Genomic DNA, 24921 nt, shown 5'->3' on the forward strand with positions numbered 1-24921 from the left:
ATTCCTCTGCCCTGGTTGTCCTTAGGAAACAGCAAAAGAAGCAGCAAAAAGAAATCAAGTGGCTTAAACAATCTTGTAATTTTTTTCTGGTTTCAATCACTACTTTCTTCCTTTTTGCCTTTTTCATGTTAATCTGTCAACAGATTCACATTTTATGATGTGTACTGGAGTAGATGCAATCATATGTATTATTACCATATCAATAAGATGTCATTTCCATTTGCAAATTCGTTTTAAACATCCAAGGAAATCTCTTTCATTTGCATTGAGTGGCTCTAGCAAAAATAAAATAAAATAAACGCAAAGAGTGTCCTGCATCAACTAAGACTGGGTATGTTTTGTTGAACAGAATTGTAACTGTGATGGAGGTACCAGGCTCTTGGACAAATATTAAAAGCGTCAAATAATGCAGAGGCTCTTGCTTTTACAAGTGTGCTCAGAAAGATGTTTCCTGAGCCACAATTGCCTGTTAATATACACTTAAAATTGGGCCTAACTTAAGATTTTGTGTGGCCATGTATTTTGCCAAAAGCCAGAAATAGTTTCAAAAGTGTAATCGATGCTTGGGGCAAGTAAATCAGTGTGTGGGTGCTATTCTTGTTTTCTTAATAACAACATAAAATAAAATTAAACTCCTATCTTTAGAATTTGTGCTACAAATGCTTCTAATGTTTAACGGATTTAATTAAATCCATCTTTGCTTGAATTTGACTTAATATAACATTCTGTGACTCTTTGGAAAAAAAGGTTCTACTACAGGAATTGCAAATGAAAAAATAGCCTACTTCTCAGTTTCAACATTCATATAGACTTTCTATTCTAATCATTCCTTAATGTTGTTAGATTATAATCCAGTCATTTAGAGTAACAGGTCTAATGGAGGGAACATTGCTCTATTCCCGTCAGATCTCTTTGTTCCAGATCATAGAGATTAAAATCTACTGTGGAGGCCCTGCTCTCAGTCCCACCTCCTTCACAGGTGCGGTTGGTGGGGACGAGACACAGGGCCTTCTCAGTGGTGGCCCCTCGGCTTTGGAACTCCCTTCCCAGTGAAATTAGATCAGCGCCCTCCCTCTTGGCCTTTAGAAAGAAAACAAAGACATTGCTGTGGAACCAAGCCTTTAGTCATTAAAGTGATGCATTGCGAGAAATGAATAGGGAATATGTGCAATTGACAATTGGAATGGCCTCGGTTTATGATTTTGGACTTTTTGATTGTAAAGTTTATACAAAGATGTTTTAATTCTATGTCTTAATGTCTAACTGTTCGTTTATGTCTCATATTTTAATATGGTTAATGGTTTTTTATTCATAGTGATATGTTATTGTTCAGATATTATGCTTTGGTTTTCACATGTATGTTTGGCATTGAATTTTGTCATTGTTATGTTGGAAACAGCTTTGAGTCCCCCCAGGGGTGAGAAAAGCGGTATAGAAATGCAGTAAATAAAGAAATATAATGAAAATAATATTGCTATGAACTCTGAAAGAGATACAGGATAGGCAAACACAAATGTGAAAAACATGGCTAACGTATGCATTTCAAGTGTACATAGAAGCATTTACTGATGGTTATTCTTGCTATAACGTTTTTGAAAATTATTTTTCACACACACACATATATAGGGTTGAATTCCAACAATTAGAGGTTAGAGCATAGATATATGTATGTTGGCGTGAGGAGAAGAATTCTGACTTTTAAAAGAAGTAATGCAACTAGGGTAGGAATATAAACTGCAGCTCATAAATCTATGAAGACATTTTATGTCTTGAGGAAATGTCTGAAGCTGGTGGTTTGGGATACAGGCCTGCAAGAGGCACAAAGAATGCAGAAAGTAGGTGACAACAAAGATTGGCCCATAGCAGAACCTACTCAGAGGAAAATTAGGAATAAACGAAGGTGCCTGTGGCTGAATCAACAATCATTCTATTTACCTGTTATTTCAGCAGTCTACCTCTCTCTTCAGAGCTTGAAGAAATTACTTTAAAATTGGATTGTTGTAGGTTTTTTCAGGCTATATGGCCATGTTCTCTAGAAATGAAAGAACATGACCATATAACCCGAAAAAACCTACAACAACCCAGTGATTCCGGCCATGAAAGCCTTCGACAATACTTTAAAAATGTACAACATGTAAACAGGACAGCCACTGAGCTATTCTTAAGCTTTAGTCCCAAAAGATACATATTGTAAGCTTTCCTTATAAAACATTATTTTATAAATCACTAGCCATCCCCTGCCACGCATTGCTATGGCCTAGTCTGTGTATATGTGTTTTGAGTGTGTATATGTGTATGTGGTTTTGCGCATGTGTTGTAATGTATTTTTTAAATTTATTTTTGGCTTTTTAAGTCTCTTCCACTGTGTTTTTCAGTGTTTTTATTAATAATGGTCGCTCGTTGGCCTGATAGGTGTATTGTGTCCAAATTTGGTGTCAATTCATCCAGTGGTTTTTGAGTTATGTTAATCCAACAAACAAACATTACATTTTTATTTATATAAATTAGATGATTTCTACTCTATTAAGGATTGCCATAAGATCTCCATAAGGATTTCTTTTATTTCATTTTTCTATTTTGAAATAACATAAGCACTCATTAGATCAAACATGCAGATCAGCGGGGGAAAGTGCATTAGATCAAGAGTACATTAGATAGAAATGCACAGCATCCCTCTGTAGTACTCTTGTGCAGTTTCCAGACATTGTTGTTTAAACTGTGGCACTGCAGAACTTTTTGAAAGCCCTTTTATGGAGGGGCCTTCTAGGCTGCGAGGATGCAATTTGTACATCTGCAGATGGCCACAAAAGGCACCCTTGGGAAGTAATCCCTCCCAGGCAGCTATCTGCTGACCTGAAAAGCCCTCTTTTCTGATGTCTCTGGAGCATGCTGAGAGATGGCTGGTACTGGGAGAGACCTATTTAGAGCACTCAGATTTTATACTAGAGCTCACTCCATGCCACTTTGTGTATGAGTCTTAGGAACTGTGAAAAAGCAAACTCATTTTGCAAGGCAGGAACTCATAGTATCACTGTTAGGGTTTCGGGGGGAGAACATTAAGGCCTTCCAAAAGGCCAGAGAAGTAGAAATCAGTGTAGTTTTATGTCAGTGGAATTCTGAACATGTGAATATATCAAGAAGGAAAAGAGCTGTACAATACAACCACTTGATTATCTTAAAAGAATTGGGTGGTTCGATCGTTGTGCAAGGTCATTGTAATGTTCTTTAACGTCTTTCTCTTTGTGTGTATGTGTGTGTCAGTGTGTGAGAGATAGGCAGACAGACTGAACGGCAGATTGGTTAGCATATTAAACTGGATATACAAGAAAGGAAGAATGTGTCAATGTTTATGTAACTTTTCTTATGCAGAATTAAAGGGAAGGGTGCTGCTAGATATTTCAGAAAAAATATAGCCATAGTTCCTGATTTGCCGAATGATGAAAGGTAGGGAAGTGTTCGGTGGGTGGGGATAGGACACCAAGCACTTTAGGAAAATTTGGTTGTTCTTCAAATTACAAAGAATCTGTGCTGTATCCTTAGCTGGGTTGGTCACACACACACACACACAGAGCCTTAGGGATTTCCTGCTGTATATTTTCCCCCTTCCAGTTTAAAAGCCTCACCTTCTGTTCCAAAAAGAATCAGAACAGAACAGAGCCAGAAAGATCTCATATGGTTTAGCTCGGTTGCAAGGGCATTTACATTTATATGTTGTTGTTGTTTTTAATGTGAGACATGACAAAGACATGACATGCCCACGTACTGCAGTACTGTTTTGTAGAAGAGCAGATGGCACAGAGGTTCACGGTGTTAATTCATCTACCTATCTACCTATATCTAATTGCATTCTTAATCTATCACATTTTATGGCCTTGGTCCTGTCATTAAGCAGAGTGAGGCAGCTAGCACAGGGAGCAGATGCTAGGGAGAGGAGGAACAGAAGGATATTGCCATTGGTAGAGAGCTCTAGGTGCCATACCACCTACCATCTTACTCCAAAGCTAGCCTGCTTTCAAGTACAGTAGTCTAAACTGTCCCGATCACCAGATTGAAGCAAGATTTGTGTTCTGTATATTTGTCAGTTTTAAAATCAGGCAGCCAAATGTTTTGGAGATTGTGGGGACAATGAGGTTGCATTGATTGCAGAGCAATGATCATAGTGGCCACATGCACTTGGCATGCAGGGAATAGGCTTTGGATTATTTCTATCATGTACCCAAGTGACTGGGCCAAATTGGAGCCTATACAACTCTCCATGTGTCAAAAAAACCTGAGTTCACTCTGGGTTTTTTTTCAGGAAACACTGGACTTTCCCCCTATTTTCCTCAGTTTGGAGCAAAGTAAAGTAAAGATTTCCCCTTGCCCTTAAGTCTAGTCCAGTGGTTCTCAACCTGGGGTCCCCAGATGTTTTTGGCCCACAACTCCCAGAAATCCCAGCTAATTTGCCAGCTGCTTGGATTTCTGGGAGTTGAAGGCCAAAAACATCTGGGGACCCCAGGTTGAGAACCACTGGTCTAGTCGAATCTGACTCCAGGGGTGGTGCCCATTTCCATATCTAAACCAAAAAGCCAGCATTGTCCGTAGATGCCTCCAAGGTCATGTGGCTGGCATGGAGTGCCATTGATCTACTCACCTATTGATCTATTCATATTTGCATATTTTCAAACTGCTAGATTGGCAGAAGCTGGGGCTAATGACAGGAGCTCATCTCATTCCATGGATTCGAACTGCTGACCTTCCGGTCAGCAAGTTAAGCAGCTCAGCAGTTTAACCCGCTGTGTACATTGAATGGAATGTCCATTTTTGCCAGTGCGGCCAGTACCCTAGATCAGAACTTTTTCCACACATGACCCCTTTTTGCCTGCAAAGTTGTTTTGGTATATAAAACAGGCGTAAAGAACCAAACATTTCCTGATAAGAAATCAGCATTTGCAAGGCTTGCTAAACAGACTGACTTTCCTTTTTTGTGGAGTACAGCTGAAGCATTTTCTACAGAGTTCGTTGAGAACACTCCATCTTGTTTCTAACAAGCTTATGTGAATGAGTGGTTTTTAGAAACTTCATTGTTGTTGAATCTTTCATGACATTGAAGTAAGGGGACTCCATCAGGGCTGACAGTTTAAGAAGCAGTGCTCTTGATGAGAAATTTAAATACATCACCGTCTTTCTAAACCCTTTTTTTCCATTCAAGAAATGCAAACCAGTTTGAGTCAAGAGTAGTTTATGAGATTTTAAAACTAAAACAACAAGAACATCAGAATGAAATAAAAATGATGCATTTAGTGTGTCTAGTCTAGCCTGAACAAAAGATATCTATCCTCATAGTGAGTTATCCCAGGGGTTATTTAATTGTCTAGCCAATATTAAGAAAAAGGAGGAGTGGGCAGGCTGGTCTGATCTAGTGTAGTTTTACTCTTCTTGTGTGGGCATATATTTGAAAATTTCTCCCTTCTTAATAGGATTTAAATTCATTCGACATGAGGCTGGGTTACAGCCCAAGGGTTACTGCTCTGTAAAGTTAATTAAAAATGTTGTGACCTAATTGGCATCTGATCAAGATGCTGTCCCATGTGACCTCATTGTTACCTAGCAGGCATTTTAAGCATCAAATGACAAGTCAGTGTGGTCCATTGGTTAAGATGCTTGGACTTCGACCAAGGTTTTAAGTCCCAGATTAGTCATGGAGTAGAGGAAAGACTTTGGATGACCCCTATTATTCAGAATTAGTTTCTAGATGCAGTGAGAGCAGAATCCACGCACAATTAGGTTCAATAGGTTAGAGTGACCCACAAACTATAGTAGACTCAGTGCAACCCCTGTATCTGTGGAGGGTATATTCCAAGATACATCAAACAGTAAATACCAGTGAACCCTATATTTTGGCTATAATTGGATCGGAGGCATGGCATAGAACTGGACCTAGAGAGGCCTTCAAACACTCCCAGGGGAGAATATGTTTTGGACTTATCTGTGGATAAGTTGATTGTACTATATTATTAAATGATGGAAAATATGTCTCTATTTTCTGTCTTGATAGGGAAACTGTGTTATTGATTAAATGTGAACACAGATTTTGGTGACAGGCTATTTCTTCTCATTCAATGCTTTTTCAAACTGAAGCCTCCTTGTTTTATCAGTTATGTTTGGTGTAAAATAATATTTATATAAACATTACATCCTTCCATGTGTCATAAGTTTTTTTGTGTATGTGTCAGGAGCAACTTGAGAAATTGCAAGGTGCTTCTGGTGTGAGATAATTGGCAGTCTGCAAGGATGTTGCCCAGGGGATGACCCGATGTTTTAACATCCTATGGAAGGCTTCCCTCATGTCCCCCCGCATAAGAAGTTGGAGCTGACAGATGGGAGCTCACTCACTCCCCAGATTTGCACTGCCGACCTTTCAGTCAGCAGTCCTGTCGGTGCAAGGGTTTAACCCATTGCTCCACCGGGGGCTCCATATGTCATAAGTAGGGCACATGGTTTGCATGCAGAAGGTTCCAGGTAAAGCTGTTAGAAACTTCAGCATGAAATCCTGGCAAGTCATTGTCAGTTTGTGTAAACTGGGGTTGGGAAACATGGATGGATTTGCAGACCAGTTTCCTTGCTCTGGGACCCACAGTGCTCAGCACCGAGGTGAGACAATATTCTGACTCTGTATATGGTAGCACCATACTCTTGTGTGTGTGTGTGCGTGTACAATGTGCCCTTGGTATCCACAGGGATTTGGTCCCAGGATTCCCTGTGTATACCGAAATCGGTGGATGCTCAAGTCCATTATATATATATAATGGAAGATGGTGTCCCTTATATGAAATGGCAAAACCAATATTTGATTTTTTTTAGATTTTTTGCTAGAGGAGGGGTGAGTATTTTCAAGCCTTAAATGCTTGAATCTGTGGATACAGATTCCGTGGACACGGAGGGCCAGCTGTTTATACACACAATTTCCCTCTCCCTCTTTCTCTCAAAAGAAGCAGACGTCATTTTAAAAAGCCTGTTAAACATTTCTCCACATAATGTCAGAATTGCAAGGGAGTGATGTGTTCCCAGTACCTGGTACAAAGTGTTTGAAGCCTTTTCCAGATTGAATGCTTGCCGGTTTGAGATTGAACGAGAGAAATCATGTGGGTTTCCCTGAATGCTCAAAATCGTGAGTGTTAATTTTAGACCGATTTCTAATGAGTGTATTATGTTGATGTTAAAACGAACATCACTTTGTAGGAAGGAGTGTGCTCAGTCTTAACACAACATCATCCTGCTGTTTAAACAACACTGCAAACCTACTGTAAACATTGAATTCCCATGCATCAACTTACATTTGCTCTCTCCTCACGTAGGAAGCAGACAATTGATGGCATGCCTCCAGAAGGCAAGCCTCTTGAAAGGTAGCGTATACCTTCAGCTCCATTCTTTTCTTTTCAGACATGATTGTGCAGGTCTAACTGAATTCAATGGAGAGTAAATAGTCTTTTCACTATACAGAATGCCGAGCAGCATGGCAAGTGAAATCCTGTGAATAATATATATTATTCTGCAGCACCTTGAAAAATAATTATTTGCTGAGATCTCGGCAGACAGAGCTCCTCGGGGCTGAATTGATCACCCAGTAGGTAGTTGGAGTATGTTATTGGGAATTCACTGTTTTCTGACTCTGGTTGCATGCTTCAGTAAACTACCCGCAAGACATTTGAATGCTGGAAACGACTGCTGTCCCTATCACCTTCATGATGTGCTTTTATGGAAGCAGGATACTACCCTGAGATTTGACATAAGGATATGGATCCCTGTGTTTGGGTGTGTTTTAGTAGCCAGTTACATCTCCTGTGTTTTTGGCACCCGTATCCCTACATATTGATTTGGAGCCATTCTGAGTGTTGCTATAAAGCCGAAGAGGGAGTGTGACTCTGCCTTTCCACAGCATTCAAGGCTCCAGACAGGAGCAGGTTAAAAAGCTCTGACTTTGTGTTGTGCTTTGGAGCTTCTCGGTGACTGCCAAGTGTGTTGTGTGTCAGGGAGGTGTGGTTGGTCAGGGAGCCGGAAACCTTGTTATCTTTGTTTCTGGTTAACTCATTGCAATTCACACTGGTTATTCCGTAATGTACACAGGGATGGTTCGGTGGCTGCTTTTTAAGTGTGAGGAACGGTTCGGCAGATTACTGCTGCAATGGTGCCTGATTTGGTACAACCTGTATTCGTTCACTTACTGCATTCATCTGACCATGAACAAGATCTGTTTATCCATAGTTTGCATGTAATGTTCCTAATAGAGGTACGGATTATTATTAAATCCGAATAAACAAGTTTTTATTTTATAATCAATAATAAACTTTATTTGTATACCGCTCCCTATAGTTAGCTCAAGTTAGAAACCATATAGTCTGCAATATATTGTTTGCAGACTATTTGATTCAAGGTTTTTGACCATGTTCCAAAACAATGCATTCTAGTTAATACTGACAATATGCCGCTCCAGTTGTATTGGAATAACACTATGTAACAAAATTGGAAATGTTTTCTGTTCCTTGTTCGAAAGTGTTATTTTCTGCTTAGCTGTGCGATACTTACTTTGAAAGTAGTTATTTTACTCCAGAAACTTTGTTTTAGTGGCTGTCACAAGCTATGTAACAGGAGTCTGGTGAAAAACCTTCCCTTTTAATCACTTCAGTTTGTGTGTTTGAAAGTTTGCTTTAAAGTATGTTAAAAGTCTTACTCGAGTTTAACGGATCTGGTTTCATTGTTGTCACAGAATTGACCATTTTAAAAACTGGATTAGGATTAAGAGTTTTGAGAGCCTAATTTATCTACTTGTCCTGAGTTTCTTTTAAATAATCAATTTTGTCCTTAGATTAGAAACTAGTTATGTTACCACTTGCAGAGTGGTATGCACATTCAGGTTTGCGTCTCAATCACAGGGATAAAAGTGGAATATGAAGAATAACAAGAACAACACTTGAAGCATATCTTATTATATCTTATTTATTTATTTAAAACATTTAAAACATTTATATTCCGCCCTTCTCATCTCAAAGGCAATTCAAGGTGGAGCACAATATATAAATGGTAAACTTTCAATGCTGGGTCATAAAATAAAATGTAAATGTTCATATAATAATACTTACTTACTTACTTACTTACTTAGGCGATCCCTCGTAGTCCGAGGATAATGGTCCTCCAAAGTCTGTGTTCTGGTGGTGGGTCCATAGGTGACTGTGGAGCCCTATTCTTGATCTGCATCTTCTCCCGCAGTGAGGGCATCGATTTCTAGGTGGAAGGCAGTCCCTGGTGGGGTTGGCTTGACGCACCTTCCTCTTGGCACATTTCTCTCTTTTGCTCTCCATTCGTGCCTCTTCAAATTCTACAGCACCGCTGGTCACAGCTGACCTCCAACTGGAGCGCTCAAGGGCCAGGGCTTCCCAGTTCTCAGTGTCTATAACAACAACAACAACAATAATAATAATCAACTTTATTTTTATACTTCGCCTCCATCTCCCCGAAGGGACTCGGGCGGCTTGCATGGGACCAAGCCCAACAGAACAGTTAAAACATAATACATTAACATGCATATCAACAAAAGCAATATAACAAAATAAAAACAACAACCTAAATAGTATATAAAATGAACATCAAAACCCACAACCAATAGCAACGTTCAATGTCTCGTCATGGATGGGCAGACTCGTGCCATAACATTAAAGGATAGAGCTAATGAGTAAAGTGCAAATATCATATAGCAACAATGTGGATAAGAATGATTTACCATTAAGGATTTGAGTATAACCATCATAAAGTGCTTGAGGACAAGATTTTTGGGTTCTAACTGGGGCCAGCTGTCTAGGCAATTGCCTAGTCAACAGCACAGCAGAACATCCACATCTTTTAATCTTAAACACTTAAATCAATTATTTCTTATCTAGATGCCCCCGGTGGTGCAATGGGTTAAACCCCTGTGCTGGCAGGACTGAAGACTGACAGGTCGCAGGTTCGAATCCGGGGAGAGGCAGATGAGCTCCCTCTATCAGCTCCAGCTCCTCATGCGGGGACATGAGAGAAGCCTCCCACAAGGATGATAAAAACATCAAATCATCCAGGCGTCCCCTGGGCAACGTCCTTGCAGACGGCCAATTCTCTTGCCTATATTCCGGAAAATTTAAGAGACCGTAGAAACCCTGCATTGGACTCTGGCACAGCTGAGTTTGCAATTGAATGCCTGCTTTAATAGGCTGACCTTTCTTCCATCTGAAGTTATTAGCAGTACAGTGTACTTTGGAATCTTGATAAAGTATTGCCATGTTGCAATGCAATGTTGACACAGTAGTATTCAACTCTCCTTTACCCTTCAGCACTGCAGCTATCTTGCAGGTTTTGTTTTCCCGAACAGCTGCCAAATTATTCAACTTGCCTTGTATTGTAATGCAAAATTGGAGCCATTTTTTCCAGGCATTGTTTTCTAAATATATAACCTCGTCTTACTCAAACACTGAGCACCCTGGAAAATTTAAGGCATAATGGCTGCCAAAAAATTGCATTTACTTCTGAGTAATTAAATAAAATACCTCAATGTATGTGTTCTCTGGTGTTTTTGCTTTCCACAGTGAGCTAGAGTTTACTGTAGTCAGCAAAACAAAATAATGCAGAGATAATGCTGAGCAAGTTTGATAGGATAGCACATTCTTTGCTTGTAGAAAATGATTTACCTGAATTAGGGCCTTGTTGAGAGTTTCTTGTTGCTGTCTTGATCAGAGTTGTAGCGGCATCCCCTGGTTCCACTGAAAGGAAATCTATTGTTTGTACCAAGGGGAACTTTTCCTTCAATAGAAATAGGTTGTGGTAGTGTTTCTGAAAGGTGATGAAATGACAAAAGCTCATATACCAGAGTGGAGTAACCCACTGCTTCTTAGATTGTGGGTCCCATTCACTCAATGTTGGGATACTGAAAAAAATTGATGACAATTAAAGCTTTCTAAATGTCACCTAGTGACTGTTTTGGACATTTAATTAAATCTGTTGTGCAGTGTTTACAATGAACTCTGCAGAAGATGCTTCAGCTGTACATCATATGGACAATTTCAACAGAAAGGAGGAAACCATGAAAATGAACAAAATTTGGCTAGTATTTAAAAAAAACTCTAAAATTAGGACAGTAAATTAAAAGTAACACTAAAAAAGGGGGAATTCCAGACAAGAATCAATCAGGGCCAGCTAACACATCTCAACAAAGGATTCCTCCAGGCAGCAATCAGCCAGGCTTTGAAGCTGCAAGGCCATTAAATGCTAATCAAGGTGGCCAGTTGCAAGATTTACACTTGCCTCAAGTAGATAAGAGTTCTTTCTCCAATCCTGGACATTTCACAGATATATAAATCCCACTTGCCTAGTTTCCAACAGACCTCACAACCTCTGAGGATGCCTGTCATAGCTGTGGGTGAAACTTCAGGAGAGAATGCTTCTGGAACATGGCCATAAAGCCCGAAAACCTCACAGCAACCCAGTGATTCTGGCCATGAAGGTTGATATGAAGGAAATATATGGAGTAGCCCTTTCGAAGCTACACTCTTGTAAGTGGCCATTTCTTTCAGGGGAGCCCTGCTCAGCCTTTTCAGAAAGGTGACAAGAATGCGGATGCATGTTCTTAAGGATTTCATATGAGAAATGGGGTCAGGAGCTGTTGGCCTGGGAAATCTCCAAGCCTCGATAGAACCGGAAACCTCCTTCCTTCCCTTGATAGTTATACTATACATGCTCAAAGCTGTCAGTGTACCTTTTGAACCTGCTCTTCAAATAAAATAATTGTTGCTGCCAAGTTGTATGCAAACAGCTAAATAAGTAGTCCTGCTTTTTCTCTTTCCCTTGTTTGCTGAAGGTTGGTTTTAAAGAACTTGAAATTTCCTGATATGCTTTTAAGGAAGGTCACGATCCTTTAAGTGCATCTAATGTAGTCCAGTAGCTTGAGTGCCAGGATTCTACTACTCTTATAATTAAGTATATCTTCATTTATTTGTGATGGTGTTGGCCAATTGCATGAAGGGAGAGTTAGGCCCAGTTTCCTCACTGATGCCATTCCCTCCATAGGCTACATCTCCAGACTCCGGTGGAGCGCCCAGTGACGCAATGGGTTAAACCCTTGTGCCAGCCAAACTGCTGACTGGGGAGTGGGGTAACCTCCCATCTGTCAGCTCCAGCTTCCCATGCAGGGACATGAGAGAAGGCTCCCACAGGATGGTAAAACATATAGGCAACATCCTGGGCAATGTCCTTGCAGATGACAATTCTCTCACACTAGGAGCAACTTGCAGTTTCTCAAATCGCTCCTGACATGAAAAAAAATCTCAGATGTAACCCCCCTCCTTTCCTCTGCAGTCCCCCTCAAAATGGGAATATGTGCCATCACATCACTTCCTATCACCATTTTGAGAGCCACTACAAGCGGAAATTGAGATATTTGGGAGTACTGCAGGATGTGGAAATATTTGTGGGAGTATTGGGGGAATATTTTCGCATGTTTTGGGGAACACTCTGTAAGATTTGGGGAGCAACGGTATACAGTTTTGTTTTTTGTTTTTTTAAAAAAGTGAGGTAGAGAGACTGACAGAGGCTTTTGGGAACTCAGATGTAGGGTCCAGAAGTTGTATGTGAATGTGCTATACACATCTACTGTATTTCATCGCACAATAGTTACCACTTCATAGAAGTCATACCCCCATTTTTAGGGGTGCCAAGGAATGAAAATCATGTGTAGTTCATGTCTTTTCCAATCCACACACTGTCTTGCTAGCAAAAATATATGCCACACAGATTATCCCTAAAGAATAAGATGTTTACTCTTTGTTATGCAGAGCAACATGTATACAGTCATGTGAACAGTTGCATTGACTCACACAATGTCCTTTGAGAGAGATCAATGTGAAGGATTTTCTTTCAGCAGCCTAGAAGCAAAAATACTAACTGTCGTGGTAAGCCCCTGCACAACAAATCTAAACATGTAACTATTGCCAAAACTCCCAGGCTCAGCTAGCTTCTGGGCATAGCCCAACCAACTGATTTTTACATGCTCCAACAAAGTCTGGTATTTTGCTGTTCCTCACATAATAGTTGCACCCTTTATTCACTCACCCACACACCTGTCCAAGTGAGTGAATGAAGTGTGCCTGCCCATTGCAGCTACAGGACTTATCTCAGCTGGCAGACAAGGAATGCCCTGTAATTGCAAAGGGCACAGCCATGCAAAGTGAGCCTTCACTCACCTGAATGCCTGCATTTTTTTTCGCCGTGTAGTAGTCACCACTGCATTATAGTCGCACCTCCCCGTTTTTGAACAAAAAGGGGAGGGGTGACTAATATGCGGTGAAATATGGTACTTTTACTTTGCCTTAATAGAGGAAATTATTTTGTAGCATTTTGGGTGTGTTCATTGGTAGATTAAGTGAATCAGCATGCATTTTCAAATTTTGGTATTAGGTAGACTTTGTTTTAAACATCTACCACACGCGCCTATAACTAAGCAGTGGTGCCTTCTAATGTCTGATTGGACACATTTCCTTTGAATCCAACTTGTAAAAGACAAGTTGTCCACAGCCAAGGCAACGACATGTCAGAAATGCCTTTTGTTCCAGTCTCCTTTTCAGTGTCCTCTGCGTTAGACTGATGGCGTCGATGTCCCAGAAGATGGATTGTACCTTTCGTAGGTCACTAACTCTGCTGATCAGTGTGTGCCAGGAATAATTTAAAAATTAATCCCATCAGCAGATTTCACTCTGCCAATGAAACAGTACCAATGGCTGTGTTCTCCCCTCTTCACATCCTAAATAATTAGATTTCATGTTAGTTAATTAGATTGTAAGGTTTTTGTTTTCTAATAAAATTCTACATGCATTGCATCTTAGATAAACATGTGTTACTAAGAAGAGAAAGCAGTTTCAGTGATTATGAATTATGAATATGAAATTTTATGAAGACTCAGTCATCACAATGTTGTTTATGCCAATCTCCCTGTCCTCCTTCCGCCTTGGCTAGATTTAGATCGTAAGCCTTTGAGCGGGGGTTTGTCATTTATTTTGATCTTATGCAAAGTATCTAATGCATAGTGTCATTATAATAAAGGCTGAAAATATTTAGTGATGAGAAATGGCATTGGCTGCATTCACATGTAGCAAGAAGCAAGAATACTTGGGATTATCTGGTCTGCTTTGACATGTGCAGCATACGTGTTTTTACTTCATTCTTAAGTGGCGAGTGAATAAAATAATTAGAAACTGATAATTTACAAAACCAACCAAATGTGAGACTCCAGCTTCAAACAAGCCAGGCTTTGGAGTCCCATTGTAGGCCAGCTTTGTAATATAGTATGTTAGTTGATATTAGCCACTCTCCCCTGCTGTCATGTATTGTGTTTTGTGTGCATATATTTCAAATCTCCTGTTGATCCATCAATTTCATAGGATTTTCTTAGGCAAGGAATATGCAGAATCATCTTTTCTCGTCCCTTCTTTGAAATATAGCCCAGAGCACCTGGTATTCATTGGTGGTCTCCCATACAAGTACTAATCAGAGCTGATCCTGCTTAACTTCCAATATAAGATGGGAACTAGTGCTGAGAGTATTTAGGAATTTGGTCTTATTCAGTCAATATATACAGGAATTGATGAACCTGGTTTGTTCCAAATCAGTCCTAGATTTGTAAACTGGTATGTTGACATTAGTAGTATATTTTTGCTCTTTTTATAACATGGCAGAAATAAGATCTTTCATCTGAATATTGGTTATTTTAGGATGTTTTTAGTTTTTTGATGCTTGTGGAACATATAAAAATAAGCAAACATTGTAAATTGTTTCACCCCGTGCGTGTCTTTTAAAAAAGAGTTCAGAATCAGAAGTATGGGGTAAAACCATAGGTTCTCTCTGCCTTGTTGTTTATTCGTTCAGTCGTTTCCAACTTTTCGTGACCTCATGGACCAGTCCATACCAGAGCTCCCTCTGCCTTAGTTAATCTTAATGGTAGTTCTGATCAGAAATGGATGAGTTGCAATATCTGCTGGAGACACAAGAAGCCCAAATTGGGTAATAAATCATTCTGGAGCCTGCTTATTATCATAGACATAGCAAAGGAGTAGGGATATTACTTGTGAGCATTAAAATACATTGCAAGTGATGTTATAATACTATAAATTAGGTAATGTTACAAATGGAGTTTATTGAGCAATTTTCATACAAGAAAGAGCCATTTGAACCACCCTTTTTAGTCGATAGTTTTTTATGATTTGTGGAATGAAAGAATTGAATATATAGTTCTCCTAAGTCTTCTAATTAATTGTATTAATTGTATGGTGTTCTCTTTCTTCCATTGTGTCACAGGTAGGTGTGATCAAATTGTTGTGGCTGAAATTATGATTAGCTTCTGAACATCTTAAGCATGACACTCATATTATTCCTTCAAGATGGATGCCACAAAAACGTCAAGCTCTCTTGGTACCTCAACTTCCACTGTGACACTAGAATAATTGTTAATTTTGTGGCAGTAGTGAGGAAGGTGTCTTCTAATTGTAATATTTGTTCTCATTCTATTCCATATTCTTTTTTCCATTATGAACCTCCTGGCTCGAGTTGACTATGTGTTTGAAAGTAGCACACGTTACGTTTTGTAAAGCTTTTGCCTTGCAAAGTTTCTGCAAATGCTGTCATTTTGGTGCATATGCATCATGTTCAAACTAATGCAGGCATATTTCTCTACTATTGCAGTTCAAGAGTGCTTCCCTAGTGTGTAATGATCATCTTCTGCCAAATTGTTAACTCGCTCTGCTATCACACTACTGTTTTGCTCCCTGTAGGTAATCTGTCATAGAACTGAAAGCAAACGATTGTGCGCAATGTTCAGTGGCTTTCTTTTTAACCTAAAGTACCAAAGTTCTTTATGGCAAGCCCAAAAGTAGGCTTTTAAAAAAGGTTTATTTTTCTAATCTTCTTGACTATATTTGTCATGCAGTTTGTAAACATTCTTATCCTTTGGAATTGTTCACTGATACTTGTATTTTTACTTCATTCTAAACTTTGGCAATGACTTAGGTTATGGTTTCTGAAATGAAGGTCATCCAAAAAACTCTTAATTTTCTCCCTTGGCAGCTCTTGAGAAACTCTAGAGCCAGGAACAGTTTTCCAAAAAATCAGCACAACAGGGAAACTGAAACATATGAAGCGAGACAGCCAAAAATCACTATTTTGTAACTAAAAGCATTTTTCCTTGGGCCGAGGGCCACTTCACACGGGTGTATTTGCACAAGTAGGGGATGTGTATTTCTCTTCACACTGTCAGGCACTCACAGTTATATGGTCACTCATTTATATACAACTAGCCGTCCCCTGCCACATGTTGCTGTGACCCAGTCTGGTGATCTGGAAAATAAAGCAATGAGAAAGTGTTGGTTTCTAATATATGGAATTTCTTTAAACTTGTGGGTAAACAGTATTTCTTGTCATTTCTTTGTTAGTGTTGATGTAGAGATTGTCTGCTTTGCCTACTCTGGAACATGCAACATATAATTGTCGTTTTTAGGGATCTCATTCACTCTATGAAACTATATCTGTCATATATGTGTGTGTGTGTGTGAATCATATCTATCTATTTATATCTATGGTGGGATGACTTTGTCAGGAGCGCTTTGATTATGTTTTCTTGCCCTGGTGAATGGAGTTAGACTGGATGGTCTTAAGGCAGCATTTCTCAGCCTGGGGGTCGGGACCCCTGGGGGGTCGTGAGGGGGTGTCAGACGGGTTGCCAAAGGCCAGCAGAAAATAGTATTTTTTGTTGGTCATGGAGGTTCTGTGTGGGAAGTTTGGCCCAATTCTATTGATGGGTTTCAGAATGCTCTTTGATTGTAGGTGTAGTATAAATCCCAGTAACTACAACTCCCAAATGTCAAGATCTATTTTCCCCAAACACCATCAGTGTTCATATTTGGGCATATGGAGTATTCATGCCCAGTTTGGTCTAGATCCTTCATTGTTTTGAGTCCACAGTGTTCTCTGGAAGTAGGTGAACTACAACTCCAAAACTCAAGGTCAATGCCCACCAAACCCTTCTAGTGTTTTCTGCTGATCATGGGAATCCTGTGTGCCAAGTTTGGTTCAATTCCATCATTGGTGGAATTCAGAATGCTCTTTGATTGTAGATTAACTATAAATCACAGCAACTACAACTCCCATATGAAAAAAAAAAATCATGTTTTGAGTGATGATCACTCGTTGGGTTGTCTTGTGACCAAATTTGGCTGCAATCCGTCCAGCAGTTTTTGAGTTATGATGACATTCAAAATGAACAGAGCATGCATATAGGGGGGGGGGGGGGGGGAGGGAGAGAAGCTGTCCCCTGCCATGTGTTGCTGTGGCCCAGTCTGTGTATATGTGTTTTGTGTGTGTTTATATTTGTGTATATGTATATTATGTGTGTGTTTGCGTTTATATGTGGTTTTGCACATGCATTGTAATGTTGTTTTTTGGCTTTTTAAGGCTTTTCAGCTGTGTTTTTTCAGTGTTTTTATGAGTGATGGTCACTCGTTGGCCTGGTAGGTGTATTGTGTCCAAATTTGCTGTCAATTTGCCCAGTAGTGTTTGAGTTATGTTAATCCCACAAATGAACATTACGTTTATATTTATATGTACTAGCCATCCCCTGCCACGCGTTGCTGTGACCCAGTCTGTGTATATGTGTTTTGTATGTGTATATATTTGTGTATATGTGTATATATGTGGTTTTGCGGATGCATTGTAATGTATTTTTTGTGTTTTGGCTTTTTAAGTCCCTTCTGGTGTGTTTTTCAGTGTTTTCATGAGTGATGGTCACTCATTGGCCTGATAGGTGTATTGTGTCCAAATTTCGTGTCAATTCACCCAGTGGTTTTTGAGTTATGTTAATCCCACAAACAAACATTACATTTTATTTATATAGATAGATGAAGGAATCTGTGTGCCAATCACATTTAGGAGCACAGCCAAAAACATCAACCCAACATGTCTAACATTGCTCAGGAAAGACTTAAGACAAAAGTGGGGTTTACTGTGAGAGGTAGCAGATGGTTTGAGTGTTTCAAGTGTAGGTAGAATTGCAAAAATACAAGAATGGATCAAAGAAGGTTAAAAGTGGTCTTGAAGCATCAGAGAAAAGTGGATACAAGAGTCAAAGGGACAGGTCAGATCCCTAGCCAAAGCTAATGCAGTGATAGCAAGAGATTTGTCCTTCCTTCTAGAAATTTCACATTTCAGCTGGAGAACAAACTTGGCTTCAAAAAATGAGGAAGTGGCAAATAAGAAAGTGTGTGTATACGTTTAAATGTCTGAATATTAAAATAAATTTCTGTTTTTCCTTTCTCTTGTCCTTCTAGGATGATAGTGATGGAATTCCATGGTCAGAGGAGAGGGTGGTACGAAAAGTCCTTTACTTATCCCTAAAGGAATTCAAGAATGCACAGAAGAGGCAACATGGCGATGGCATTCATGGGAGTCTCAAAGGTGTGAATGGTGAGTCTTTTCTTAGCAAACAGACCTTGCTCGGGGTCAGGATGCTCTATTCAGGAGTCACAATGCAGGGGTCTTGGTGCTCCTTCTGCTTGAGCAATCTGTTGGGTGGAATGGGAGAATGTGTTTTCAATATTGAATCAGTCCTACATATCTGCATGCTTCACTTTGGAAGATTTCATCATTCACAGATAGTATTAATCTGTCTTCCATTGTGATGCTATGATTTAGTTCTGCCATGGAGTTGTACTGGAGGACCTACGGAGTCCTAGACAGAAAACTTTCTAGCCATTTCTAAGTCCACCAGCATGGTTATGTGATCAACTTGCAGCAGAAATTGACCATAGATTTCTGTTGGAAGACCTATACCTATAGATTCTTGGGTCCTATACACAGACCATTTAATGCAGTTCAAAGCTAGTTTCAAATTGCGACAGACAGATAACAAACTCTCACAAGCACAAGCAAAGCCCAAAACCCTTAATGAGCATCAGAGCTCTGTGCTTTGTGTAATCACTATTCAGGTTCCAAACTTGTTCCAGGATGTCCTGTCTTAATCACCTGCACAGTGAAAACATTTTCTTCAATACCAGTTTGAACCTGAATTCAGTGTAGATAGGCCCATAGAGAGGTGTTCTCTCATTGAAAAAACAGATGTTAAATTTTAGGTCTTTCCACATTTTGTGGGGGTCCTGTACTCTTAAATATGGAGGGCTGACAGTATATATCTAGCATTTTAATTTTCTTTAATAAAACATTTTCCTTCTAAGCAAGATTGAGCCCATTTTTGCCACTGTTTTGAGAGGGTCCCCTGGTGACAGAGCAGGTTAAACCACTGAGCTGCTAAACTTGCTGACCGAAAGGTTGGTGGTTTGAATCCGGTGAGCGGGGTGAACGATCACTGTTAGCCCCAGCTTCTGCCAACCTAGCATTTCAAAAACATGCAAATGTGAGTAGATCAATAGGTACTGCTCTGGCAGAAAGATAATGGCGCTCCATGCAGTCATGCCGGCCACATGACCTCAAAGGTGTCTACGGTCAACTCTGGCTCTTCAGCTTAGAAATGGAGATGACACAACTAGCCTTAATGTCAGGGGAAAACCTTTACCTTTACCTAGTTTATAAATAACAAATAATGTATAAATGCACATTCACATGGAACAATAAAAAAGGAAGATCAACTTTAAAATGATAGAAGCACAATATTTTGGCAAGGGACTACAAAGCACAAAGTGAAGAGGCAGAAGCATATGTTTCTTCATACTGTACTCATTCTAGCCTCCCTCCCTTTCTCTCCCCCCCTCTCTCTCTCTCCTTCTTTATGAAGCCAAACATACCAGGAATAAAACCCACACAAAGTCAACCAACCCTCAGTCCCTCAAAGCAGACAGCAAACTCCCAAAGCGGGCAAGAGCACAAAGCACAGAGGCTGCTCCCTTGAAGCCTTAAAGCCTTGGATTCTTGTGGTAGCACTCTCTCTGGCACTAGCTCTCAACTCAAAACTCTGCTAGTATGTCAAAGCGAAACCCGGGCCAAGTAACAACTCGTAACTCAAAACACTCTTCAATTGGGCTGCCCCAATTGAAGCAAATGCCTCCAAGGTCACGTGGCGAGCATGACTGCGCTCCATGCAGTTGTGCTGGCCGCATTACCTTGGAGGCGTCTACGGACAACGCTAGCTCTTCAACTTAGAAATTGAGATGAGCACCATCCTCGGACTCGATGTCTAGACTCATTGTCAAGGAGAAACCTTTACCTTTATTACTGTTTGGAAATGCAGAGAAGCAATGGCGTTACACAATTCTTTTCATTGCATGGGGGAATGATACAAGGAACTGGCTATCTGTGAAGCTAGCTGACCACTATAGTTAACTTACCACTCCCTGTATTCACCCATATGGTATAATGTATATGTAACCTTCACCAAATTGTCCTTCACAAATGGTCTCAGCCTAATGTTGAATAGTCTACAATGTGCATTTCATCCAAAGTACTTTCAGTTTGGTTCAGTAGAAAAATGCTGTTGTATATATTAGTGCGCATTTTGAACCAGTTTTTATTTAACTACCACAGCAGTTGCTTTGGACATGTCTAGATCATTTTCCTAATGCCTGTCTAAGTGCACGTTTACAAACATTAAAACAGCAGCTGGCTGCTTGCATACATTACATGCACCTCTGTTTGCGTCATGTTTTGAGGCATTGTATTTCACCACTTATTCAAGGAGAAGTAGAGTGCTTTATTAATAAAGAGATGTGGGAACATCTACTGTACTGTGCTGCGCAGCCAATTTACAGTGTCTCGTATCTGATAAAGAAACTCCCTCTGATTTCTCACCCTAGTAAAAATGCGAAATACAAGTCTGAAAGCATTCATGTTCTATCAGCAAACCATTCCGATCTGCCTGGAGAACGACACAAAGCAGCTCTAGCAGCCTGTTTTCTATAATGGCTGCGTTCAATTGATATTCTGTCACTTTCTGTAGGAAAGTTTTGTACTCTATTGTGGCTCCGCTCCCACCCACCCAAATAGTCTGAAGGGAGGGGAAGAGGCCTTGAAGGCATGATGCACAGCAACTGTGTATTGCAGAGCTTTGAGGGAGTGCCAGGTTACAGAGCATGACTGAGATTTTACAGCATCTGGTTTCTCCCAAAGTAGACTTGATGAAAAGCGGGTTAACCTAGTTTTTTGCTTTCAGAACAGCGCTTACACACAAGGGAACAGATCAGGAGCAGAACTCCGGAATTCTAAATGACACTTCACTGTGACAAAATACTCTTTGTCAAATTTAACTAAAGGACAAAATATATTCAGATTTTAATTCATTAATTTTGCATGATTTAGGGTTACTTTTTCAGGTTTACCTGTATAAAACTCAGCCAAAAAGAGTCCTTTGTGTAAAAAAGAGATTAAGTGGTGTGCTTGGCAAAGGTTGTTAGTAATGTTTGTCCAGAGGTGTTTGCTAGGACCATGGTATTTCTGTGTTTAACTTTTTAAATAGGCCACACTCATGTCTGTTTTGCTTGCCACCAAATTGGTTTTGCTTTTCATGTCCAAACTTGTACTTGACGCCCTTCATCCTCTTCCCGTCTGCTGAAATTTGGTTTCTCCATCATAGCGACTTCTTAAATAGAATTGTGTGTTTCTTTTTATTTAAATTTGTAACATAATATTTTAGTTGAACTTCATTTTAATTTTTATAAGGCACTTGTAATCTCTTGGTAGGAGATAATCATCATCATCATCATCATCATTGTGTTAAAAAACAAAGTATGGATAATTGATGTCGCAATCCCAGGTGACAGCAGGATTTCAGCGAAACAACTAGAAAAGCTGACACGATATGAGGATTTAAAAATTGAACTGCAAAGACTCTGGCACAAGTCAGTCAAGATGGTCCCAGTGGTGATCGGCACACTGGGTGCAGTGCCTAAAGACCTTGGCCTGCACTTAAAAACAATGGGTGCTGACAAAATTACCATCTGCCAGCTGCAGAAGGCCACCTTACTGGGATCTGCATGCATTATCCACTGATACATCACATAGTCCTAGACACTTGGGAAGTATCCGACGTGTGATCCAATAAAACAGCCAGCAGAGTGTCTGCTGTGGACTCATCTTGTTGTGTTTCAAATAATAATAATACTAACTTTATTGATATTCTGCTCTACCTCTCCGAGGGGACTCCGAGAAGATTACAATATACACATATATAGGCAAACATTCAGTGCCTTTTATACAGTGAACAACAATGATATACAATACACAAACAAAGGCAGAGGTTTCCCTTTTCATCTCCGGCGTTTGAAGGCAATGCTCAACTCTGGCCATGGTGAGATGCTCTTGTTCCATTTTCCATGCTGAGGAGTCTGTTGTCCATAGACCCTTTCTGGCTGCATGGATGTCTTTCATCTTCCCGCCGAGGCGGTACCTAGTGATCTATTCACATTGCCTGTTTTCGAACTGCTAGGTTGCAGAAGGTAGGGCTAGCAGTGAGAACTCACCCTGACCTTCAACTTTGAACTGCCAACCTTTTGGTCAGCAAATTTTGCCTCAGCTAGCGGTTTAACCTGCTGTGCTAAACGCTACCACAGTATAAAGGGGAGAAAAACACATGGATAAATAGTGCAAACCAGTATTTTCCACAAACACAAAAGTTATGGTTTGTACTGATCCTTCATAGCAAGATGATATCTAAAATGTGTCCTACAATCCCGGTATGGAGGGAAAGTTCTCAAACCATAGGTTGACAACCTGGATGGAATATAAAACTTGTGTTTTGTTCTAAAGAGGATGTGTTAACTCTTTGAGTTGGAATATGAATGGAAAGGAGAGACTGAGAGGAGAGGCGTGCACATGTAGAAAGTTCTCTTTTAGTATAAAACATGGTTTGACTGAAGCAGGCCCTTGGCATCATTCTCGCTATAGTATGCTAGAAAGGATTTTTGTAAACATATGCATTAATTTAGCATCATGTTTGTTTTAGTAGGTATTTGCTTTGTTGCTTCTAGATATTTACAGGGTTTCGCACGATCCCTGTCCTATTGTTAACAGTATGTCTTTGTTTCCTTTCCATTATGTGGAAACGTTAAAATCAGATGAGGGTATTTCTTTGTGATCTCCGGAAACTATTTGTAGCGTTCAATGGGAGGCTTTCTAACTCTGGGAAACAGGATAACACGCCAGCAAACCCAAGGGAACCTATGCTGTAATTTTGAATGTTACTATCTGCTATTTCAGCTACAATTTTAATAAGCCCTGGGTTTGGGATTGTGATAATCAGTTTTTCAGAGGCCTCTTTGTAAGAGAGAATCTCATTCTCGTGGGAAATGGCTTTCTTTCTAATGTTGCTTTAGACATGAAATAGATGGCTGTAAAATTGAAGTACAGAATGTAAGTATTCTTGGCTTTTATTCATGAGGTTGTATTTTATATTCCCTTTCAGCAAAATACATCACATAACAAGGCAGATTCTTTTTTTTAAGCCTCTTCTTAGGAACATGGCAAAATAAATTTTGATTAATCAGCACACACATCTAAATGTGTAATATAGGTGTTAGACAAACTAATTATTTTGCACTCTCATCTGAGAAGAAGATTGGCACAAGGTAGAGGAAATGCTGAACTGTGGTTTGAACTATTTGCAGTATAAAATCCAAATTGAAACTCGTGACTTACTCTTTCAAATAATAAGGTAGTCTATAATTTAGGTGCTATATTCTACTCAGCCTTCCTGTCTGTTGATTGAGTGCTTTTACTGTTTTGTTAATTCAAACATCATGACAACAACCATAGCAATTTATTGTGATTTGCAGCATAGTTCTGTCCGTAGTTACTATACACTTTACATAGTTGATATTTACTGACAGACCGCACAGGCCCTTTGTTTGGGTGCACTGTTATCATCATCAAATCCAGTGAAACTGGAGTGATCTCATCCTCCCCTGTATAATTTGGAAATGAAGAGGTGTTCTCTATTTAGGGAGATCGTTAGCTAAAAGAGGTCTACCAGGATGTCAGTTACTAGTTTCTAATGCATTCAGGTTGGTCTCATAGACAGTCAACCTTACAGGTTTGGAATGTTAACTATCCATAGTTTTTCAAAGCATAAATCATAGAATCATAGAGTTGGAAGAGACCTCATGGGCCATCCAGTCTAATCCCCCAACAGCACTCCCAACAGATGGCCATCTATCCTCTGTTTAAAAGCCTCCATAGAAGGAACCTCCACCATAATTTGGGGTAGAGAGTTCCACTGCAGAATAGCTCTCAAAGTTCTTCCTAATGTTCAGGTGGAATCTCCTGCTCCATGTACTAATCTCCAGGGCAGCAGAAAATAAGCTTGCTCTCTCCTCCCTATGACGTCTCCTCACATATTTATTCATAGCTATCTTGCCTCCTCTCAACCTTCTAATCTGCAGGCTAAACATGCTCTTTAAGCTCTTTAAGCCGCTCCTCATAGAGCTTGTTCCCCAAACCCTTGATCATTTAGTCGCCCTCCTCTGGGCACATTCCAACTTGTCAATCTCTCTTCAGTTCTGGTGCCCAAATGGAGGGGGAGGACGATATTAGGTGGTGGATAATTTGGTGGCATACTAAATCTATGCACTGTAATGCTCTGTTCACAATGTCAACAACTAGTGAAGAAAATAATAGTATTTTGATATGGAAGGTAGTGATTATTGATATTGTTAATTGTCTCCTAGTCAACATTGACTTGACAATCCTGTGAGATACCTCCAAGTCAACATCCCTTGCAAACTGAGAGCTGTGGCTTATTTGAATGAGTCTTGTTGTTCATTCATTCAGTCATTTCCAACTCTTCATGACTTCATGTACCAGTCCATGCCAGAGCTCCCTGTCGGTCGTCACCACCCCCAGCTCCTTCAAGGTCAATCCAGTCACTTCAAGGATACCATC

General features: G+C 39.9%; 1 protein-coding gene across 1 annotated transcript in view; it reads left to right on the forward strand.

The window, feature by feature from the left end:
* JARID2 (jumonji and AT-rich interaction domain containing 2) overlaps window positions 1–24921 on the forward strand; it is a 257357-nt gene that overhangs the window by 112764 nt on the left and 119672 nt on the right. Inside the window, exon 2 of the mRNA XM_060774854.2 lies at window positions 18369–18504. Within this exon, the coding sequence (XP_060630837.2) occupies window positions 18369–18504 (136 nt within the window). The remainder of the gene's footprint in view (window positions 1–18368; window positions 18505–24921) is intronic.

The sequence above is a fragment of the Anolis sagrei genome, chromosome 4 (assembly GCF_037176765.1).
Source record: "Anolis sagrei isolate rAnoSag1 chromosome 4, rAnoSag1.mat, whole genome shotgun sequence".
In the NCBI taxonomy this organism is placed as follows: Eukaryota; Metazoa; Chordata; class Lepidosauria; order Squamata; family Dactyloidae; genus Anolis; species Anolis sagrei.